Genomic DNA, 19,114 nt, shown 5'->3' on the forward strand with positions numbered 1-19,114 from the left:
ATCACGCCAAACGCGTTATTTTTGAATTTTGGCACGCGAACACAATGAGGACTCTTTCAAGTGACTTTGAAAACGGACATCGGTGTTTCAAAACCGTCCAGCTCCTGGGCAAAATGCTTACCTTTCTTAGTGATGCGCTTGTATTACTGTAGTATAACTTTTATCAAAGTTAGCCGTCATCCCGGAATAATGCGATTTTTCAGACCATGTTGTTGTTCAAGCTTCGAAGCTTTCCGATCCTCATGTCTCCGGATCGTCAATGCGTCTCCTGTAATATTACTATCGCTTATCTTGGGCTGGGCTTATTGGGCCTACAATTTTCGTTTGTGCTGGAGTCTGCTGAGTGATGGTCACATACTTCAGGGTACCTTTTTTTGTTTTTTTTTTAATTTCAAAAGTTTGATCGTCTTGATCTTGCATGATTACTCAAGTTATACACACTAGGTTGTATATATATCGTACTCTTTCAACCTATATTTTCCATCTGCATATGGTGTTATTGGAAAGTCACCAATACATCACCGGGATATACAAAAGATGTAAGCGTTACTACCATGATTAAGAGTTTCATTGCTCTCTAAGCATGGCTTACTCTCAGATTAGTAAGGAGGATTGGGATCGGGATGAAGAAGCCCAGTTGTTGGACGATAGCGAAAATGTGCGTTTACTGAATCAGGAGACACCTTGCGAAAGCCATGACGACGAACGAAAGAGCATGAGCGATGCTGCGGTTCTGCTTGTGGACGGATCCACTCCGAGGGAGAGACCATTATCGAGTGCTCCGAATTATCCGGCAGTACGATCCATTACTGTCAAACGGTGCGGTGCACAGCGATTTTGCCAGAAATGCCGCTTGGAGAAGTATGATCGCACACATCACTGTAGGACCTGCAAACGGTAAGCCCATTTTCCTTCTTTGATAAATAGTCGGTGGTTTCTAAAAAAAGTCGAATTAGATGCATCCTGAAAATGGATCAGTAAGTAAAGAAAAGCGGGAGTACATTGGATAATACGTGACTAATCGCCATTTCCTGACCATGCATAGCCATTGTCCTTGGTAAGTCCATTGCGTTTCATTGTCAACAAAATGAGATGATCTGACACTGGTTTTCACAGGGTGAACAATTGTGTCGGATTCTATAATTACAAGTTCTTTTACCTTTTTCTGCTGTACGCAGCGCTGTTATGTCTTGATATTTTTCTTACAACCTTGCCGCCCACTATATATACACTGAACCAACCGATGGTAACTTGGGAAACATGTTGTCGAATCTTAACAGTCGAGACTGACGGAGAGACGATAGGGCATTCTTGGATTAGACATCAATTGGGCGCTGCTAGTGTTCTTTTCTGGTGTGTTTGGTTTATTCTTGATCCCATTCACCATTTTTCACAGCCGACAGCTGCTCATTAATCGGACAACCATCGAGTTTTACGAAAAATCCAACTATCGACTCGGTCAAAATGAACGTGGTCGCGTAGATGTTATGCGCACCAAATACTTTAATCCGTGGGATGTCGGATACAAGTGAGTATACGATTCACTTCCTTTGTAGTATTTCATGCTAATGTTACTTTGCTCTTTAGGAGTAATTTTACCCAAGTCATGGGAAGCAATTCTACTACATGGTTTTTGCCGGTTGGAAGGCCGTAAGTTACGCATTGTCATGAAGAGAACAGGTCAAACTTCTAACCAATCTTATCAGACAAGGAAATGGTTGCCAATTTCCTCTCAGCAGCTATGCGTACGATACCATTGCCATGGATGACGATTTTTAAAATACCAATCTTACACATATAATCTAACAAGCCGTACACCCGCTGTGTAATGGATGCCGCCTGCCACCGGAGGCCGCCCTCTTACATTGAGCGACTTTCGTCAGACAAAAAGCCTAACGCATACACGGCATAACCTGGGCGAGAACTCTTGACGGACTTTGGTATATTAATGACAACCTTATGGCATCCCTTACGTCGTGATTTGTTTCTAAACACGCGCAAAGCAGCACTGATTGACCCCCTCAGTTCCATCCCGCCCAGGCTATGATAATCTAGAAAGAGGTGTGAGTATGTTGGGTATTTAAAAAAAAATGAGTTAGTAAGCTCTTTGATTGTTTCAAACTTCGTCAAGATATTTTACCTTTGTTATTTGAGTTTTCGATAATAATTGATCGCTTGACATGACTTGGATTATATGACATTGAAAATTTTTGGAATTAGTATACGTTCATTACATCATAGCAAAGGAAAAGAAATTGGACTTGCCTTTAAATGGTGTACCAAAAAAAAAAAAAAAAAAAAAAAAAAAAAAAAAAAACGATGAATACGGACCGCCAGGTAAGCTTCTTCTTCGATGCGGTAAATAAAATTGCTTCCAGGGACAGTTAAGCGATGGATCGGTGGTGTCAGCTTGAGCAGACAAAAAATATTGACGTGGCCAGAAGTGACGGTAATTTCGAGTTGGATTCGATATCGAGAGTCCCCCGAATCAAAAGAAAGAAAAACAAATAAAGTACCTGATGATAAAAAAACAATGGTCGCGTCATAGAAACCTCCTAAAAAACCCTGTGCGAAAAAAGAGGAAAAGACTGAGAAAAGAATATGTACATGAAATATAAAATACAAAATACAATAATCGGGAAGACATCTCGAATACCATATCATGAGAAGCAATCCAAAGGAGAGGAACATGAAGAGGACACGTGAGCGTTTTCCGATGAAAAAGAGCGTCACACCACCGACGATGGCCTTTGACGTCATCCGGTTTCGCCAGACGGATGGATGGATGGCGAGAGAAAGTCAAGTTGTAGCATACAGAACTTGGTAGGCGAAAAGAAAACGGAGAAAACCTGAAGGTGAAAGAAGAGATGGAAAATAAGAGAGGTAAGTCTGTTTTGCCGGAGCAAAATCGATGGTAGACCACTCCACGCCTACCTTTTTGAGGATGGTAGTCAATTTAACCAAGTTAGATAAACGGGATAAGAATGGTCTGGATGATGGATGCGGATGGGATCTTGATACAATGATACCTAGAGTTTTCCAGGTAAACAGAAAGAGAGAGAAGACCAAAATATATGATTTCCCATGGATGAAACAATAGTCACCCTTCTGATGCATGAATTCATAGATCGAAGAACGTCTGCTTATGTATTATTCGATTCATTGAAAATTGAAAGAGAATGAAAGGACTATAATGAAAGGACTATACAGTATAACTGACAGAAAACCCAAATTAAATGATGCTACAGAACACCCAGATCGACATCATCCACCATCTTTCTTCAAAAAGAGCTCTACTCACATTTTTATTTGAACGACGACGATGCTCTGTTGACCATAACTGGCGCAAACGGCATCTTGCTGCTGATTGTTTCGCCTATTATTGTGAAAGTGGGCAGCAAGGCATGGTTGAAAGATAAAAAAAAAGGTTTAACAGGTCCTGATAACTTAGTGTAAGTAATGTGATTTACAAATCGCTAATTTACCAAGATTTTAATTATGTAGGCTAGTAGCGCCTGTTGATAATAAAGGTCACAAAGTTATGCTCTTTCGGTCTGTAGTTTGTTGTTACTTTGAGGGAGGGAAATGGGTTTAGTAGCTGGTTAAAGATGTGTTTGGAATGGGATGCTCCATTTGCAATATTCAGAACTCCGCACTCGAATTTGTGTATCCAAAGGTCTCGCTGATGGTGTTCTCTTAACTCTAATCTTTTGTCAACTTTCGGCAAGATTTAGTTGATGTGCGCATAAATTTTTGCGAATTCAATGGACAACAGAGTAGCACAGTCTCTTTTCCTTTTTTTCCCGGGGGTCTTGCCCCCCTGACTTACCGCCACATAACGATCATTTTCTTCATCCACGACAGAGCAACAACAATATGTACACGAAGTTAGGAACGGAAATAGTCAGACATCGTACAATATTAAATGGAGAGACAAAAATAGATAACAGAAAAAAATCATTACTTGGGAAAAACATAGCATAAGTATAAGATCCAAAGGAACATAACGGTGAAGAATAACTTGAAAAATCATAGCAAAGGATGAAAGCAAAGGAGCATAAGACAAAATATATACAGTAAACTATAAAGGAATAATAAAAACAACATAAGAGTATTAAATATATAACATAGCATAGTGCGCGAATGATTCAAGGACATCCGTCTCAACGATCCACCTGCTCGTTTTAATAAGGTGGGAGTTACATCGTTTTGCATTCCGTTAATATTCAATTTTTGACGATGATGATCTCCCAACCCCAAATCGCTCATTGCTATTTTCAGAACCGCCCTGTAGGCGATAAATGCCAGTTTGGTCACACTACTCGTTGCATCAAGCATGTTATATCTCAAATTTCCGCGTCCGCCAGCTTCGCATCATGCGATTTTCCTTAATCTGCCAACAATGGCCGACAATAACAAATTGCTAAGATAACCGGGAAGCCGTGGTAAAAATTGGTCCCCCGAAACTCGTCGCTTCATTGAGGGCTAGTCAAATTAAACCGTCACAGATCCCAAAATTGGGCATTGCCGCATTTTTTTTTTTTTTGTGTTGTAGTCTTTTTCGCTTTTGGCTCGAGCGACTGCGAACTTTTATACATCACGCCCTCATGCTGTCGAACGTGTCACGATTATCGCGACGACTGGACAGAAAGTTGATAAAGCAGTTGAGCTTGGGTCATTCTCGCCCAGTACTTCAGTGTGCTACACAGCAACCGCGTTGGTTGGCACTGTCCAGATATGCTTCGAGCGGACCGTCGCGTTCCGCTAAAAGCCTAGAAACCGTCGATCCTCTCAAAGGCGAAAATGACCCGTTAGACGAACCCGATATGAAGTTCGACGCCAAGGAAGCAAAAGCTATTGGTTTTGTAAAACTGCCTCGGCTGATGTTGGGCGATTATGTTGAAGCTTTCAGGTTAGCCCTCCATGTGTACACGTCGAGAGTTCACTCTCTTACTCATGCATCGTGTACAGACATTCTCGATCTTACAGCGGTATTGTCGTAGAACAAAAGACGATTAGCGGACAGTCACAGCAAGTCCAAGTTCTTCTGCGCAACGGAAAAATCGGTCAATTCCACAGCGACATCGTTGCTTTTGCTGTTCCAGGCTTTGCCCAGTCGTCGTTCGCCACACGATACCTGAAAGAGCCTCACGAGTTTGATCCCACAGCAGCAAAAATGACCACGATACCTCCACAATATATACGTGCTATTAAAGAATATCAACAATCGGTGCGTTACCAGTCGGCAAGCATCTTGGGGCGAATGCCGGCCTTGTATTCGCATTTCATCGAAAAAGCTCCCGCTGACAGTGAACAAATCGACGTGTCCATTGAAGACTTGACGAAATTTGCTTTCAACCTCCAAGACACGCCGTCCTCTTTACAGATTCACGCCATGTTTTCAAATTTGGTCACGGACAATGTACATTTTATGGCGTCGCTGAATGTACGGGGAACTGGACGATGGTTACTGCGACCGAAAAATGAGGCTCAGAATCTTCGGCAGATCATCGAGTGGATCCGTCGCCGCGATACGTCCTACAATGATTTCCTCGATCGGATAAAAAAGATTGTCGAGTATACTCACGCGCATGCTGATCCCAAGCTCGGTACCTTTTCATCCGCGGCTCGAGACTTGGCCTATGTTCAGGCGGACAATCTTACGGAGACGGATAGAAAATTTGTCGATTTCGTCGTGGATTGGGTCAAATCACCGCAAATCGCCATTGCTACACCTCACGATATTTTCGTGCCAACAATTCTCAAATCGTTAAAGGCTTACGATGACACCTTTGTGGACCGAACCGTGGCTGTCCAGTTTCTTCGGGACATTGGCATGTTTAAGCCTTGGGACAACGTGAGCCTGGTCGAGAATGCAGCCGTTGCAGGCGAGTTTTTGTATACAAAACGATCGAAGCAGAACGAACAAAAGATGGAGATGTACACGGATATTTTCTTGAAGAGAGGAAATGAGGAACTGTCAGCGGCTGGTTTCTATGCCGACGACCCGTGTGAGAGCATTCGCAAGGATTTCGGAGACATGCCTGTATATACGATCGATGATCCATCAGCCAAAGAAATTGACGACGGTATTTCCATTGAGAGAATCCCGGGGGAAGATAGTGCCTGGCTACACATCCATATTGCTGATCCATCTGCGTATATACCACCTACCCACGAACTTGCGGATCTGATGCAGAAGCGTGTACAGACTCTCTACCTGCCCGAACGACATTTGCCTATTCTTCCAGATACATTGTCTTCGCAAAAATTCAGCTTGGGGTTAGCTGCGCAAACAGCTCGTAACCGAAAAGATTCTCAGTATGCCATGACATTCAGTGCGAAATTGGACAAGGAAGGTCATCTATCCGAGTGGAGAATCACCCCAAGTATTGTGAAGAACGTCATCAAGTTGTACTATGACGACGTCGATAAGCTACTTCTCCCGCACGCTCACTCGTACAAAGATCCCCTCGTTGATTTGTCGAAATCATTTTGTCACCCCACCTCTATTGTATTTGATCCCTCAGAAGACGAATCGTCGTCGTCGACCTTGAAGAAGGAATACGAGAAGGATCTGCTGGACCTGTTCAACCTCAGCAATCAACACGCGCGTGTCCGTCGAAGTAATGGAGCCATCATGTTCAGTAAACCTAGCCCTGTCATCAGTATTCATCCCAGTCCACTGGATTTACCCAATATCCGTTTTTCATCGCCCCATTTTGCAACAAGTTTACCAACGATTAAAGTGTCGCTGGACAAAAGTGCCTTTTCACCGGCACGCCAGATGGTGGCGGAAATGATGATCATGGGCGGACGAGCGGCCAGTCAATATGCGGCGGAAAATGGCGTTCCTATTCCATATCGTGCACAAGTCTGGGATTACGAAACCAACCCGGAAGCCGCAGCCATTCGCCAAGAAATGCTGGATTATCGGGATCCGGCTACGGGCGTCATCAAATTTCAGCAAATGTCAAAATATGTTGAAAACTTACCACCGGCAGGCATCACGATGACTCCCAGGTCGCCTCATGCAGTCATGGGAATTCCTGATGGATACACCAAGGCCACTTCACCACTACGACGTTACCTGGATATCGTCGTTCATTGGCAGTTGAAAGCGCATCTTACCAAGCAGAAAACTCCATTTACGGCGGAAGAGCTGGAAGTACTGGGTCCGAGGGTCGAAGCACGACAAAAACAATTAGCGATTTTGCAGCAACGTAGCACGCAGTACTGGGTGATTGAATTACTGCGTCGTCTGCAAGCTGAGAGCCACGGAGAGGATATGGAATGGACCTACCTGGTCAATTTCCCTGACGTACCGGTATCCACTGGATTGGGAATGTTTGAACAAGTCGCGGTCGGTACAATCTGTGAGCTGGGAGTCCGTGGCCGTATCCAGCAGTCCAACCGAAAATTCCAAGTGGGTGATATTCTCAAAGTTCGCATTAAAAGTTTAGATCCCCGTTCAACCTTTGTAGATTTGGTTCCCATTTAGACATATAAAAACTGTAATATAGCGAAGCATAAAATACTCAATCATGACTAGGCAAATAATTGCCTTTCGCATTCTACACTGTTCTAAAAAAGACCGTTTATTAACCAGTAACTATATCAGATGACTTCAAATCAAGTCAACGGTATGGTTGAGAAATACTGTAACGGTTTATCGACTGCTACTGAGGGTGGCAAGAAATCAAAATACATGCCAAGGCTCGAATTAAGCTGCATTACACGGAAGGGATTTCTCCCGCAGCGATCCTGGCGCAAGTTGGTAATTATTTTAGACGTTAGTCTACCTATCCACATATGTCTGCAACGGGAATTTCAGAAAGATACACCAAACCATCTGATCTCCCATCTCAGGTGTCCATGGTATCTGCGGTTCGCCATCAGCTTTAATCCTCTCAGAGTTGAGCGCTTACAGCTTGAACATTTTCATGCGCCAAAAACGAATGCTTGACCATGAATAAATATTAGCATCTATGAAGATCGGTTGGGCTGCAATGCTTTCTCAATTGTATGCAAGATGGCTCGGTAGCGTCTGATGCTGTCAATAGAACTTGGTTTTTTGGCAAAGGTACTGCTTTGTTTAATTTGTAGAAGTTAAACAAAACTGCAGCGAGGCGGTCAAACATGTTTCTCAGAATATGTCTCGCGGATCTGCCCCGGCAAAGAGAGCAATGTTCTTGAAACCATATAAAGGGCAAACTTTACCTGACAAAAAGTACAACCACATCGACCTTTCGACCAACCCGCGCTTCCTTTTTACATTATGGCAAAATTTGCTTTGATTCTCTTGTTGGCTTTCCTCGCCACGTTCACCGTCATCTCGGCTCTATGGATTGGTGACGGACCGGACTGTTCTGCCAATTCTGATCTTTGCCCCGTTGGAACGATGCCTACATGCGTTGCTTTTGACGCAGCGCGCGCCAGTGTGGAATGCCCAAGCACTTGTGGCGACTTTGGTAGCGTCTGTGATGAGGGCTTCAAAACATGCTGCACTTGATATCACCTAGATGGGAACTCTCGCTTGTACTGTGTAAAACAAGCTGCACTCTCTTTTCTACTATTGTTTTTGACAAATAAAGCCACCATGGATACACTACTAGGTAACAATGTCGTGACGCCATGCTTCTTTCCAGTACTATGGTACTAGTTGCCATTCCTTTCCTTCTTGCATAGCATTAACAACCAGAACATGCCACTTACATTATGTTGAGAATATAGTAATCAAGCAATTGAGCTATTGAGACATTTAGAATACACCTTGTTTATACGAATGTTCAAAGGTAAATTGGCTTGAACCGTTGAACAGTTATTTTACTTTCCACGCGTAATAAGAAAGGTTACGCCGCTTCTCAATCTGGGTGGGTCGAATGGCGTAAGAAAAAGGAAATATCAAAATCCAAAATGTAATATATTCTTTAGTTTCGTCCTCGCTTCTTATCAAGTCTTTGAATGAAAAAGTATCTTCCCTAACCTTTTCGTCGGGTATAGTTCTTCCCCTAGCAGGGTTAAAGTGGAAGGGGGAATCCATTGTGATGTGCATTAAGTTGAAGCCTGTCCTGAATTGTACAAAACATTGTTGTTATGGCAACTACTTTGCCTAAAACGGTGCTCAAACAATAATCACTAAAGAGATGCACGATTATTTTCAATAGACAAGGCATCTATGTATGTATACTCTGTCGACTGATACTGACGGTGACAAGATATCAAAAAGGGATACCAAGACTAAAGTTACGCTGCATCGCATGGAAAGAGTTTACACGGACGGCGATGCTGAGGCAAGAAGGTAAATTATGTAAAGCGTTAGCCCATACGATCCACAGCTGTGTATATCGAAATTTTCAGGGGGATAAACCGAACACCTGATCTTCGACTCGGATGTCCATAAAATTTTAGGGTTGGCCATCGGCTTTTATTCGAAAATAGTTAAACACTTATAACTTGAACATTTCTTGCGCCAAAAATGAATGCTTGACTATGAATAAATCAAAGTTTGAGGAAGATCGGTTGAAATACAATGCTTTCTCAATTGGATGCAATGTGACTCGGTAGCGCCCGACACTTTCAATAGAAACCAAGGGTCGACTCTTGGTTTTTTGCTTTATTTGAATTAAATTTCGTCCATGTTAAACAAAACTGCAATGAGGCGATCAAACGGTTTCTCAGAAGGTGTCTCCCGGAGCTTCGTCGGTAAATAGCAATGTCCTTAAAAACATATAAAGGGGACAAAACTTTACGTGGCAAAAAAGCACAACCGCATCCATTTTCAATCAACGCTTACTTCTTTTTTACATTATGGCAAAATTCACATTGACCCTCTTGTTCGCTTTCCTTGCCATGTTCAGCGTCATCTCGGCTGTATGGATTGGTGACGCACCGAGCTGTCCTATCGATACCGAGATTTGTCCCGACGGCTTGAAGCCTACCTGTCTTGCTCGTTCGGCAGAGGATGCTAGTATTGCATGCCCAGACACTTGTGGCGACTTTGGTACCGACTGCGGTGATGTTGGTTTTAAAACATGCTGCACTGACTAATATCATTTTGATAATAATTCTCGCTTGTATAAGTAATCCGCATCGATGTTTGTCGGATAAATAATAAATGGACATATACTGGATGACTGGACCAAATACTTCCAACCCCTTTTCAATTGCCGGACACTCAACTCTACAATGTAGTGGGCATAAATGATTTTTTTTGAAAGGTACACAATTACAAGACAACACTGTCAACAATGGTCAAGTATGCTCAACCATGAGGACAACTCTTCCTCTCACTAGCAACTTTTGAGGAAGTAAGATCTGCGCCTTTCATATAGACAGCCCAGGAGGAAGAACCTCGGCCTGAAACTAAAATTGTACAACCTCCAAGGGTATCTCCGCGCGAGTTACTTCGTCAATTTTCAGATTTTGTAGTGCATAGAAGCGGACTGTTCTCGTAAAGGGGACTTGGAAAAAAATCGGGTGGAAAAAGACGGGCGCTCACTGTACAGTAGATGTTAAACAAATCTGCAATGAGCCGATCAAAAGGGGCTTCTCAGAAAGATGCTTGCAGGAGCTTTCTCGGTAATATTCTTGAAGCTATATAAAGAGCAAAACTTTACAAGACAAAAAAAGTTCAACCACACCCAACTTTTCGCTCAACCCACGCTTCTTTCCTACTATGGCAAAATTCGCGTTGACTCTCTTGTTCGCTTTCCTCGCCATTTTCAGCGACACCTCGGCTGCATGGATTGGTAACGCAGCGGACTGTCCTGCCGAGTCGGTTACTTGCCCCCCTGGGTTGCAGCCGACATGCTTTGCTCAAACGGCATTGGAGGCCAGTAGGGAATGTTCATATGCTTGTGGCGACTTGGGTGCCGATTGTGATTCTGGCATAAAAACATGCTGCATATCAGCTTGATGATAATTCTCACTTGTATCGTGCAAAAGAAGTTGCGCTCTCTTTAGCACTCTTGCTTTTTTGACAAAAGCCATTTCTACTTTAGGTACCAGTGTCGTAATGCCATGCTTCTCTATGCACAATTGGCCCTAGTTCTCTTTTGTCCTTGTGTACCATTAACAGTCAGGACAAGTTTCTTCTATGCACCATGAGTAAACGGTAATCAAGCATTTGAGCTATGGAGACAGTTGGAGCACCCTTGATTATCTGAATGTTCAAAGTCAAAGTTGGCTTGAACCGTTGAGCAGATTTTCCATACCCCATGAGTGATAAGAACAGTTGCACCGCTTCTCAAGCTGGTGAACCGAATTTAAAGAAAAAATAAAGCTAACTTTACAGCCCACGAGTGTGATAATGTGATTTTTTTAGTATCTTCCTCGCTTCTTTTTAGGTTTTTGTAACGACAAAGTATCTTCCATGACCTTTTCGTCGGGTAATAGATCTTCACTTAGCAGGGTTAAAGTGGACGCAGGAATCCACCGTGATTTGCTAATTTTGTATTCGATTTGGTCGTCCCACAGACTGGTGGCAGAGGGAAACGGTCTGATAAGCGGTACATGCACGAGTAGTTTTCGATAACAGCGTCGTTGTTTTCGCCCCAAGATTTTCCGTACGGACGATTTGATGTGCTCATGTTCGAAAGAGGGGTCTAAAAGTCGGATCATCGTGAGCGTGGCGTACGGCGACGGAGGGGCCTGGTATGGAGACGGAGGAAGGTATCGACTGCGGTTCACTTGCGACAGAGGTACAAGTCGAGCTGACGGATACAGATGCATTAGGTCCGGATCGGTTTCCTTGCCGCTATACATGTCTTCCCACTTGGGCCCTCCTTCCATTGTATGAATAACATGTAATGGATGGGTCGGGTCAGCCCCTGCCTTTCTTTCAAGTTCAGCGACTATTTCGAACGGCAAAGGCAGCGCAACACGACTCAACAGATTGGACCGCCAACGCCATAGTAAATTCGCTTTGCGACCTGGATGCAGTGGTTTAAACAGAGGCACCGGTAATTGCGGTTCCAGGGGTTTCTCCAGCCCTTTCTTGACGAGAGCGCACAAAGGCCCGCAAAGTGGTGGAGGAGGCGCGGTGTGTGGAACATGAGGTACAAAAGGAGCTGGATATTGAAAATCAGCGGGTAGGTTATGAATGTAAGGCTACAGAATAAGTTCCCAACGTGAGATGACCATAGAATTATCGCAGAAAAACAGAGTTTAGTTTACATGTAATAAGCAATGCCGGACTTTTCCTTTTCGACCGTAAGCGGATTCGAGAAGTCGAAGAGCGCTTTTGATATTTCCGTCGTTGGCTCGTTGAAGACTGTGGAGATGCTGTGAAAAATGGTAAGTTAAAACACATAAAATACGCATGTCCAAGAAAAAACAGAGACCAAAAATGTTACCTTTCGTGCATCCAGAATTTTACTCTTGATGCGTGCTTCGTCAGTGCATGATCGGTATTCCTTGAATATTTTTCTGGCGCGATTCACCAAAAAAGTCCTGCACCGATTCGTATAGTTCGTCTTTTTGAGTCATTGGAGTCATCTGACTAACAAAACGCAAGACAAAAGCTTGCACAACTACCTTGCGCGATCGTCAAAAAAATGGCATGACTCGGATAGAATATGTTTGTAAACAAGTAAAATGTAGGCACGATGTTGAGCTGAAGGCTTGAAAGGGTTCATATCGTTACAAGCCACCGGGACCCCTCCAAAAAGGCAGATCAGGCAAAAAGGCCCCAGTTTGGGGGGAGGGGAATGTGTGACTCGTTTGTTCTTTCTCGCAGGCTGCATGAATAGCTAAAACCTGTCATTCCCCGCTGTGAGTCGTTCTCAATATGATACAGTCATGGTAGTAATAGGATATATTGGCGTACTGTATCCAGCTAAATAAGAACTGTAGATGGTGAAAGTGGGTTAATGATCATTCTCTTGGCTTTGGTGTTGCCAAAATACGCATGTGGCGCGAAAACGTGAAATTTTTCTGCGGTGGGGTGGAATAACATGACATCAAAGTGTGAGTTTTCAGAACTCCGAAGCTGCGCATCTTTTTGTTCTTCTTGTTCTTCCTCCCATTACAAACACAATAACATGTCACAAGACGTCCCCACCCTCAAGTTATTACTCATTGGCAACTCAAGCGTAGGCAAAAGTTCTTTATTACTACGGTTTACCGACGACACTTTTCTACCACAGGATGAAGTGTCCGCCACTATTGGTAAGTCTGAAAACATTGTCTTGTCACCATGTTCTTACTCAATATTGTATGCATTGATATTAGGTGTCGACTTTAAAGTGAGCATGATGCAATTAGACGGACGAACGTATAAGCTCACCATATGGGTACGACATGAAGCAACTATTTATTGTTTACTTCGCCCACAGCGATAACACTTGAATAGGACACAGCAGGACAAGAACGATTCCGAACCTTGACTTCATCTTATTACAGAGGCGCTCAAGGCGTGATTCTCGGTAAGTGTAACACCGACAACCATGCAAACAATTCTTTTCAGGTAGTTGACTGATGGATACCACGTAGTGTACGACGTGAGTAATCGGGATACCTTTGATGCTCTTCAGAACTGGTGGGAAGAGGTGAAGACCTATTGTTCGAGTGCGGATGTAGTGACGATGATCATTGGCAATAAAGTCGACAAGGTAACAATGAGCTGTCTCTTATGACAAAACGATGCACGTGAAACGAGACCAAATGATCTGATGACGAAGTCGGGGGTTGCGTGATTATGTAGGAATCTTCCAGAGTCGTGAGCTATGAAGAAGGTGCAGCGATGGCTCGTAAACTGCAGACATTATTCATCGAATGCAGTGCAAAGACTCGTGTCGGTGTGTCAGAAGCGTTCGAGGAATTAGTAAGAAAGGTAACGTTCATATGGTTGACCGAAAAAACAAGCAGACTAACTTGACGACTTTACCATTCTCTTAGATCATTGAAACACCCAGTTTGTGGCAAAAGGGAATTGCGCCCACTTCGACGGTCAAAGTATCTGGAGACAATCAGGCCAATGCATCATCAGGAAGTGCGGGATGCAGCTGTTAGATCATCCATTTCACATATTAGACCCCTCATCCGGATTTGTGGAGGATCCTTCACAAACCACTGCTCCCAATAAAACTATACTGCTGTATTTTATAATCGATACATTAAAGCTTGTCAGTAGTTCCTTATCAATTGAGCAAATGGTTCAGTACCCGCTAGGTGGACACGGTGAAAATCAAAAGAGTGACATGCACGGGCTTAATCGGTCAAACTCAATCCATCGGCTATCGGGTTATTTTGGTGATTGGGAAATGGAACCTATAGTGCTGCATACTTCTAATGCATTTGATAACTTTTGGCATGGCTGCTTTGACCGTGAAAGGAGAAGCAAGGCTTTAGCTTGAACCCTTTGCTGTGATAACTCCAATAGGTATAGATTTATCCATCCGCCCCTAGGGAGCCCCGTTGCATTTACGAACGATCTAGGGATATCGTCCATGAAAATCCACAATGGCTCTTGTACCACAATATGGCTGCCTGTGAACTGCGTCGGTTCCGCAAATATTATCGTCGTTTCATTCGTTGTAGCTGTTGCATTATAATAATTCATCCATCATTGTCATTGGCAGAAAGGGGGAATAAGAACCAAAGGAACATCGAGAATAAAAACAGATCGAAGGGGTCGTGACACTGACTTTCAGTAAGGGACGACATAATGAAGCGTGGCAGAGGTCTTTTTTTTTCTGGCTCCTGAGATTTGTGGAGAATAAATCGAGGGTAAACAGTTGAAGCTAAAAACATTGATAAAAATGAGAATGGTTAGTTTGATTGCAATGTAGAGATGCAAGGATATGAATGTTATGGAAACCCATTATAACAATATGTCCGTGTTACTGATGTTATGTTGGGTGCCGAAAGTGACACAAGAGTCCCCAGCTTAGCAATGACGAGAGGGGTGTCAGCTTATCCGGCAATCTCAATTACTATTTACCAAGAATAACAGTGTACAACTTATTTAGACTGTTTTTGTATGCCATGCAGAATAGCCAGTTATTGTGCATGCATAGCAAGTACAGTACAGCAACAGCATACTGGCATTGGTGAAAACTGCAATCTCTTTATATAGGCTCGTCATTTTTGACACATGGGCAAATGCCGGTGATTGTTTGCAATTCTCGCAAAAGAAGCCACTTTCTTTTGAATGGTGATCGGCACTTCTTAATTCAACAAACAGGGATGAAACTGTGAGAATTGCAATAATATACAGTATCATTGGTTTCAGTGGAACAAGGGTGCAATGAGTATCCGGTTATGCTCGCTGTTACCTCCATAAACTGAAAAAGGAAATATCCGACGCCATCTGGCTTTTTTTTTTGTTTCCCAAGTCACCATCGATAATGCAATAGACGTCAAACACAAGCAAGATTATGTTTGTTACTTTCAATAGTTGACAGTAGATGCAAATTCGGGCATGGCAACTTTTGGTTATCGGTTGAGAAAGGCAATAAATAAAACCACCTCGGCTTCTGTGTTGTCACCTTTTTTTTTTTTTCACATGACCATCGCTAATGCATTGATGTGTGCTTTGTCTGTCAAAACCGGCACTGATTGTATCTCAATACTTTTTTTTTCTCAAGACCAAATGCGTTATCCTGGAGATAAAACCGTGTTTAATTCTTTTAGAATTTCATTCTTCAAGGCATCACCTGGTTATGGACGATCCATCTTCAAGAATACAATTGAAACGGTGCAGTTGGTTGATAAGGAGGGTCATTCCTTTTCGGTAAAACGCCATCCCATACTTTTCTTTATTAAAAAAAATGCTGCCAAGGAGACGGAAAAATAAGATAGTAATATGTTGCTATGGCTATCGGCTCACAGCGTGTTTGTCCCTAGATTGATAGGATAGGAAGTGGGCCAAAGGAGCTCCATGTTTTCTCAAAAAAAAAGAAAAAAAACCAACAACATGGGAAAACGTAAGGGCATCAGAGGATGTGTTTTACTTTATTTTTTTTTTATTGCATTCAGGTACAGCACCATGTATGCGCACAGATGCTGCGCGTGGATGCATCAAGCAATCAATGCATAAACCGGCATTGATGGCAAAAAACCCTTTGAATCCTTATCAGTTCTTTTTTTCAGGGATCTTTTTGGTATTTTTCTTCTTCCTTTTGTTTTATCAATCCAAAGGTTCTGCAAAATGACGCCAAATTTCCGCATTTTTTTTCTTCCTGTCACTGTTAAAAAACCCCCCAAGAAAAAAGGCAAGAAAACATATTGATTCAAGAAAAAGGACCAAGGTCTTTGTGAGCCCCTGCAGATGAAAAAGAATAAAAAAAATTTCGGCCATGCTGTTCTCCATGAGCTAAACATATTAGTGAAAATCCCGTTGAAGTTTTCGACTGTTTTGCCACGAAGAAGTTTTCTATATGGGGTGTGCATCGCTAATGCCCAACTCCTTCCAACTGTTTTATCCCACAAGATAGGGTCATCATCGCTCGATCGTACAGCCGCTCAACGACTGAATCGCAAATGCCCGTGCTGAGATAAAAAAAAATGCCACATTATTCAGGTTTGCGCTTTTCGAAGGATCGTTTTTCCCCCTCCCCCGGAAAAAACCCACCAGCGAAAGTCATTTTCTTTTTCGTTCCACTTATAAACCTCCTTTCTCGTCTTTCTTCCTTTCGTTTTTCCCTTTCGTCCTTTGATCTCTCTCCGCCACTCCTGTCCAGCCACAGCGCATTCTGCCCTCGTCTATTCTGTTCTCTTCCTTCTTCTTTTTCTGTTCATGCAAACTATGGAGACATTTCACGGATTTATCGAGACCACAACGGACACTTTGCTAATCTTTGAAGCATGTCGTCGCGGGATCTTTCATAAAATCAATCGTCGATTGCAAGAAAGGGAACGTGGCACGGTACAATCGGGCACCGTATTTGTGTTTGATGAGAAAGAATCAGGTGCGTTGGCTCGCGCGGTTACGCATGAAAGCGAGATGATGAAGATCGCTTATATAGCAACCAAAACAACTCACCATAAGATCTTGAGACAGGCATTAAGCGCTGGACCGATGGTCTTGTGTGGAGTCCTTCTCGAATTCTTGGCAACTTTTTGATTTACCGTGAATTGGATGCACGCGATACAGGTCACGGCAAACGCGCATCGGTGGATCGTCGTCACTCCACTGGGCATAGCCGACACAGTGAGAATACGGTCATTGATCGCAACCGCGAGCGCGCGTTGGTAGGCTCCCTCACCAACTCGTACAAATTCAAGAAAGGCGGACTCATTAAAAAGACAATGAGTATCGTCGTGAACGGTTCCGCTCAACATTTAATCAGTTATTACACCAAAGAGGATGTGCTCAACCACCGTTTACGAACACCTTGCTCTATTCCTGAATTGGCGTGCCTAGAAATAAGCTCCGAATTACTGATGCGACAGACCTTCCGTATTCCCCTTAATATCGAATCCAATGCATCCTTTGACGACAGCAAAAGGAGCTCCATGTCGTCTTCGCCCGATTCAGCAACGCCCGTATTCTCATCGTCACTGAACTCTCCGCATGATATCCTACCATTCTGTAAGTGGACGATGTTTTATTTTGATAAAACCCATTTCCCTCTCATCGTTTCTAACTGTTTGTTCACAGATCAAAGACCAGACACGCGTCGACGATCGTCTGCATCTACACATGATATGACTTTCCATCATGTTTCGGTATCGAGATCGCCATTGGAAACGATGAATGGAGGATATCCTTCAACTGCTGTTCTTTCGTTGACAACGGGGACGTCCGATTATGTGTCGGAAGGTTACAACATGCGATACAATGTTCGAGCCGATTCTATGCCAACGCCTCCTAATACTGACGACTGCGCAACACTTCAATCGCAATCCAGCATATCGCATATGCGATTTCCTGTCAGTATGCCAGCTTTACCACATGCTTCTTCGGCTCCGACGTTGTCGCTTCTTGACAGAGAGTATTTGTCGGAATTACATGAAGCTAGGTATTCATTGCCTCATGTTGGAGCCAGATCCTCGCCAGGATCAATGCCATCCATCTACCCTCCGCATCCGTTACACAAAGCTTCCGTAGAGACCACACCTTTGCCTTCACCCTCCTACCACGTATGGAATCAGCCATTTCCCAAAACACCCCCTACCTCCCAACCCACGTACGCCATGATTCCGGCAAATAATGGGTATAAACATCCAGGTTCAGCCGCCTTGCCGGCCAACCAACTACCGTTTCAGCTATCTTCGGGCATCATTTCTCCTTTCGCTTCGCCAACGTCGTTTCCTAATATTCCAAGCATGCTATCCACCACCTCTACTTTGCATACCTCCACTCACTGCTATGCCAATATTCATTCCATGGATTCATTGTCTTCAACACTATCGTCCGATCCGGCACACCCGTCTCTTGCAGAAAAGGTCATATGTCCAACCGCCGCGAACAGTGAACTCCAATATTATTAACAAGTCTAATTATTATTATTTTTTGCTTCATTCTATGTAACATCAATTCCTTTTTTTTTGTTAATTTGCCATGCTTTTTTTTCTCTCGTCTAGTAGTAATTAGCTACTGATGTTTATCATTTTGTGATTATATATCTTTTTCTCTCCTTTATTTCTCTTTCCTTGAACTTTGTTTTGTCCATCCTGGATACCACGTTTTCGAATCATGCCCCACTTGGCATACAGTTATTTTCAATCTTGAAATATTTTATCTTGGCGCCGTTTTCCTATGCATCGAATGACTACGGCCTAGCAAACCTACCAGTTATATGACTGCTTGACAAAAGTTTGTTATAGTATAACTATCACTCATGCTTGACCTTTGAAACTATGCCCTGCTTTCGTTTATTTTATTTTTGAAATAGAAAAAGCATTCATCAATTATTGTAAAAAACCGAGACCAGCTAAAGGCCAATTATAAAGATTTCAACATGTTATACGGTTTGGGGGGGGGGAAGTGTCCAAACTATGAAAGACAACTTATTGTCATTCCACCTAGTAACGGTAACCAACATTCCCACGTGACGATTCGTTTGCACGATGATATGGACGATGGGTTGTCAGGGATACATTGCAGCAAAAGAAAAACCAAAGGCAGGATCCCTTTTTTTTTTAAAAAAAAAATAAAATAGAAGCG

At 43.0% G+C, this 19,114-nt stretch overlaps 8 protein-coding genes across 8 annotated transcripts; 7 read left to right on the forward strand and 1 right to left on the reverse strand.

Annotated features, from left to right (window-relative positions):
* Positions 1 to 189: 189 nt before the first annotated feature.
* Positions 190 to 1,654, forward strand: BYT42DRAFT_596144 (uncharacterized protein; the record flags this gene model as incomplete). Its single annotated transcript, XM_051570920.1, has 6 exons — positions 190 to 349; positions 445 to 539; positions 599 to 662; positions 798 to 897; positions 1,397 to 1,528; positions 1,588 to 1,654. The coding sequence occupies 6 exons, from the start codon at positions 190 to 192 to the stop codon at positions 1,652 to 1,654; spliced, it is 618 nt and encodes a 205-aa protein (XP_051418142.1).
* Positions 1,655 to 4,826: 3,172 nt separating this feature from the next.
* BYT42DRAFT_506324 (uncharacterized protein) lies at positions 4,827 to 7,501 on the forward strand (the record flags this gene model as incomplete). The annotated part of the gene is made up of 2 exons (XM_051565083.1): positions 4,827 to 4,912; positions 4,972 to 7,501. 2 exons carry the CDS (start codon positions 4,827 to 4,829, stop codon positions 7,499 to 7,501), a joined length of 2,616 nt encoding a protein of 871 aa, XP_051418143.1.
* A 741-nt stretch (positions 7,502 to 8,242) lies between these two features.
* BYT42DRAFT_590037 (uncharacterized protein) lies at positions 8,243 to 8,648 on the forward strand. Its single transcript, XM_051570441.1, has one exon. It carries the CDS (start codon positions 8,279 to 8,281, stop codon positions 8,510 to 8,512), a length of 234 nt encoding a protein of 77 aa, XP_051418144.1. The 5' UTR covers positions 8,243 to 8,278; the 3' UTR covers positions 8,513 to 8,648.
* Positions 8,649 to 9,775: 1,127 nt separating this feature from the next.
* On the forward strand, positions 9,776 to 10,385 carry BYT42DRAFT_649344 (uncharacterized protein). The gene is made up of 2 exons (XM_051572767.1): positions 9,776 to 10,003; positions 10,335 to 10,385. Exons 1-2 carry the CDS (start codon positions 9,811 to 9,813, stop codon positions 10,361 to 10,363), a joined length of 222 nt encoding a protein of 73 aa, XP_051418145.1. The 5' UTR covers positions 9,776 to 9,810; the 3' UTR covers positions 10,364 to 10,385.
* Positions 10,386 to 10,643: 258 nt separating this feature from the next.
* On the forward strand, positions 10,644 to 11,120 carry BYT42DRAFT_165366 (uncharacterized protein). The gene has a single exon (XM_051562341.1). It carries the CDS (start codon positions 10,679 to 10,681, stop codon positions 10,916 to 10,918), a length of 240 nt encoding a protein of 79 aa, XP_051418146.1. The 5' UTR covers positions 10,644 to 10,678; the 3' UTR covers positions 10,919 to 11,120.
* A 202-nt stretch (positions 11,121 to 11,322) lies between these two features.
* BYT42DRAFT_618834 (uncharacterized protein) lies at positions 11,323 to 12,638 on the reverse strand (the record flags this gene model as incomplete). Its single annotated transcript, XM_051572336.1, has 4 exons — positions 11,323 to 12,111; positions 12,178 to 12,285; positions 12,357 to 12,453; positions 12,538 to 12,638. The coding sequence occupies 4 exons, from the start codon at positions 12,636 to 12,638 to the stop codon at positions 11,323 to 11,325; spliced, it is 1,095 nt and encodes a 364-aa protein (XP_051418147.1).
* A 296-nt stretch (positions 12,639 to 12,934) lies between these two features.
* BYT42DRAFT_590041 (ras family-domain-containing protein) lies at positions 12,935 to 14,164 on the forward strand. The gene is made up of 6 exons (XM_051570442.1): positions 12,935 to 13,170; positions 13,234 to 13,295; positions 13,355 to 13,427; positions 13,495 to 13,613; positions 13,706 to 13,834; positions 13,900 to 14,164. The coding sequence occupies exons 1-6, from the start codon at positions 12,957 to 12,959 to the stop codon at positions 14,011 to 14,013; spliced, it is 711 nt and encodes a 236-aa protein (XP_051418148.1). The 5' UTR covers positions 12,935 to 12,956; the 3' UTR covers positions 14,014 to 14,164.
* A 2,442-nt stretch (positions 14,165 to 16,606) lies between these two features.
* BYT42DRAFT_649347 (Gti1/Pac2 family-domain-containing protein) lies at positions 16,607 to 18,810 on the forward strand. Its single transcript, XM_051572768.1, has 3 exons — positions 16,607 to 16,913; positions 17,006 to 17,536; positions 17,606 to 18,810. Exons 1-3 carry the CDS (start codon positions 16,742 to 16,744, stop codon positions 18,436 to 18,438), a joined length of 1,536 nt encoding a protein of 511 aa, XP_051418149.1. The 5' UTR covers positions 16,607 to 16,741; the 3' UTR covers positions 18,439 to 18,810.
* The last annotated feature ends 304 nt before the right edge of the window (positions 18,811 to 19,114 follow it).

The sequence above is a fragment of the Radiomyces spectabilis genome, assembly GCF_025331425.1.
Source record: "Radiomyces spectabilis strain NRRL 2753 chromosome Unknown BYT42scaffold_19, whole genome shotgun sequence".
Classification (NCBI taxonomy): domain Eukaryota; kingdom Fungi; phylum Mucoromycota; class Mucoromycetes; order Mucorales; family Radiomycetaceae; genus Radiomyces; species Radiomyces spectabilis.